This window comes from Coenobita brevimanus, chromosome 111 (assembly GCF_032717465.1).
Source record: "Coenobita brevimanus isolate Jiangsu-jjx chromosome 111, ASM3271746v2, whole genome shotgun sequence".
NCBI lineage: Eukaryota > Metazoa > Arthropoda > Malacostraca > Decapoda > Coenobitidae > Coenobita > Coenobita brevimanus.
In genome coordinates, this window is record NC_137064.1 from 466,068 (window position 1) to 468,567 (window position 2,500).

Here is a 2,500-nt window from a genome sequence, read left to right on the forward strand (position 1 = left end):
ATATAAACAATATTATCAATTGTACTTATTTTGTGATTGATTTGATAATGCGTGATGTTTGAGTTGGCAGATGTGTGTTGCAGTACCTTGATCTCACTTGCTTCTCTCTTGACAGGCATGATGGCGTGGCGGGTGTTGGCAGTGGTGGGCCTCGTGATACTGCCTACTTCCACGCACGTTACCTGGACACCAATACTCCCTGACACACCTGGTAAGTCATTAAGTATATCTGTTATCATGGAGTTTGTTTTGATGGTGTGTGTGTGTGTGTGTGTGTGTGTGTGTGTGTGTGTGTGTGTGTGTGTGTGTGTGTGTGTGTGTGTGTTTCCATTTCTCGTATCCAAAGTAAATATAACCCCACCAAGAGCAACAACAGCGGCTATAGAACAAACCCACAAAACAGGGAAAAACACACAAACCCAGAAGCACCACAAAAACAGAAGCAAACCAAGATAAAAAGCCAAACTAAAAATAACCGATTAACAACAACAGTAACAACAAAGCAACAACAACAACAGCACAGGCCAGCCGTGACGTCACTAGCGGGTCCCAATCTTGCGCGGATCACTACTTTTATCTGACGGGATTCCCCCCTCCTCCCCCACACTGTTTGGTGCTCTTCCTATCTCTTACTGGACGACGATTTTTAGTCTGTTTTCTGTGATGGAGGGTAAATCTGTCTATACTCTTCTGTTCTTTTTAACCCCTTCAGTCTGTCTAAAGAGTTCTGTCTGTCCATCTATTGCCAGACGCCATAATCCCGTAAAGGGTGGCCACAAATAAAGTGCCTCCACGTCGTCTTGTCCTCTGTCATTTACCTGCCCTCTCTCCAGCGCACTCTCTCTCTCTCTCTCTCTCTCTCTCTCTCTCTCTCTCTCTCTCAGGAGCTATTTTTAATCTATTGCTATTACCGGACGATTGTGTTCAACCTTTGGAAGACGTATTGTAGTAAAGAGGCTGAGGGAGGCTGTACCTTACAGCTCGAAAAATCCGTAAAAAATAAATAAATTAGATCCCCCGAAAATAGCAGAAATAATATAAAAATTCGTCACCAGACTGAGAGGGTTAAGTACCCGTGAAATTACTATCTCACCATCTTGAATGCTGATCTGCTACGAGAGGCTAGCACTAGGATATGATGCTAGTCACGAAGAATTTCTATAGAAGGCGTGATGGCTCGTGGTATAGTCCTATTCTGCCCTTGAACTACGAAAAATAAGGTGAAAAATACGAAAATCGCCTAGTTTAAGAAATGACCTGTAACTTAATTTGATATATTTTGGTGCCAAGTAATAGGGTTCTTCAGCTCACCCGAGACAGTGTTAATAAGTGAACATTGTTGTATATGACCCCGACACCCACAAAAATACGCGAGGGAGGTGAGATTAAGAGATGCGGCGAGGTGGTAATAAGTCGTCCTTAATTGCTTAATAAACATGGATGACTCGGCGACTTAGCCAGCAGGGATGAAATAAATTTGTGGGGTTTGTACCGCTGGGAGCAAAAGTTGGTGGAATATATCACCTCTTCTAATTCTCATTTTTTTTTTTTTCCCTGCTGTGATATTCCTAAACTGAGAGAGGCTTTGTTTCTCTACAGTCGGAGACAAAAATTTGGCCAAGATTTAACTTCAGCTTCTCACTTTGCTGGCTAATATTCCTAAGCAGACAGTCTTGGTGTGTTTGTCTGACCATAGATTATTCTCTCAGAAATATCACCTTTTCTGCTTTTCATTTTTCTCTTCTGGCTGATTTTCCTGAGCAGAGAGAGGCATTACATGTTTCTTTGGCCACAGATAATTCTCTCTGATACTGCGCGTCTTCTGCTTGTCACTTTCCTCAGCTGGCTAACATTCCCAAGTCGGGAGATGCTGTTTCTCTAGCTATAGATGATTGTCTGATACTTCACATCCTCTGCTTATCATCATGCTCAGCCTGCTAATATTCCCAATCCGAGAGAGACGTGATATATTTTTCTCCTCATAGTTTAGTCTCTCTTCTGTTCACATCTTATATATTCTTTCTCTGATACTTTGCTTCAGATTCTCACCTTCTGCTAACTACTATTCCAAAGCTGAGACAGGCTTGGTATGTTTTTCTGGCCACAGATGATTCTCTCAGATATTTCACGTCTTCCGTTTCTCACTTTCCACTATAAGCCAATATTTAAAGGTGAGGAGAGATTTGGTACATACACCAGTTTTACGATACCAGTGCTTACGATGCGAACAGTTACGATATCGAGACATTCACAATACATGACTGCTAAAAAATGCACACTACCAAAAACTGTATTCACACCAATCTTGCGTTACCAGGCTTACCATACCGCGACTTGCGATATAAATACCACTTTTACGATATCAGAACTTACGATACCGCGATTTACGATACCTGTGTGGAGATGACTGGGTTCAGAGGAAAACGCTGTGAGACATTAAGCTCTGGAGGACAAACCTGGACACAAGTTTTCGTACCAGGACGATGTAGATAAGCTGCAG

The 2,500-nt window shown here is 42.2% G+C and overlaps 1 protein-coding gene across 1 annotated transcript in view; it reads left to right on the forward strand.

Annotated features, from left to right (window-relative positions):
* The window catches only part of LOC145417744 (uncharacterized), a 161,203-nt gene that overhangs the window by 41,466 nt on the left and 117,237 nt on the right, over window positions 1-2,500 (forward strand). Inside the window, exon 2 of the mRNA XM_080286352.1 lies at window positions 116-211. Within this exon, the coding sequence (XP_080142478.1) occupies window positions 116-211 (96 nt within the window). The remainder of the gene's footprint in view (window positions 1-115; window positions 212-2,500) is intronic.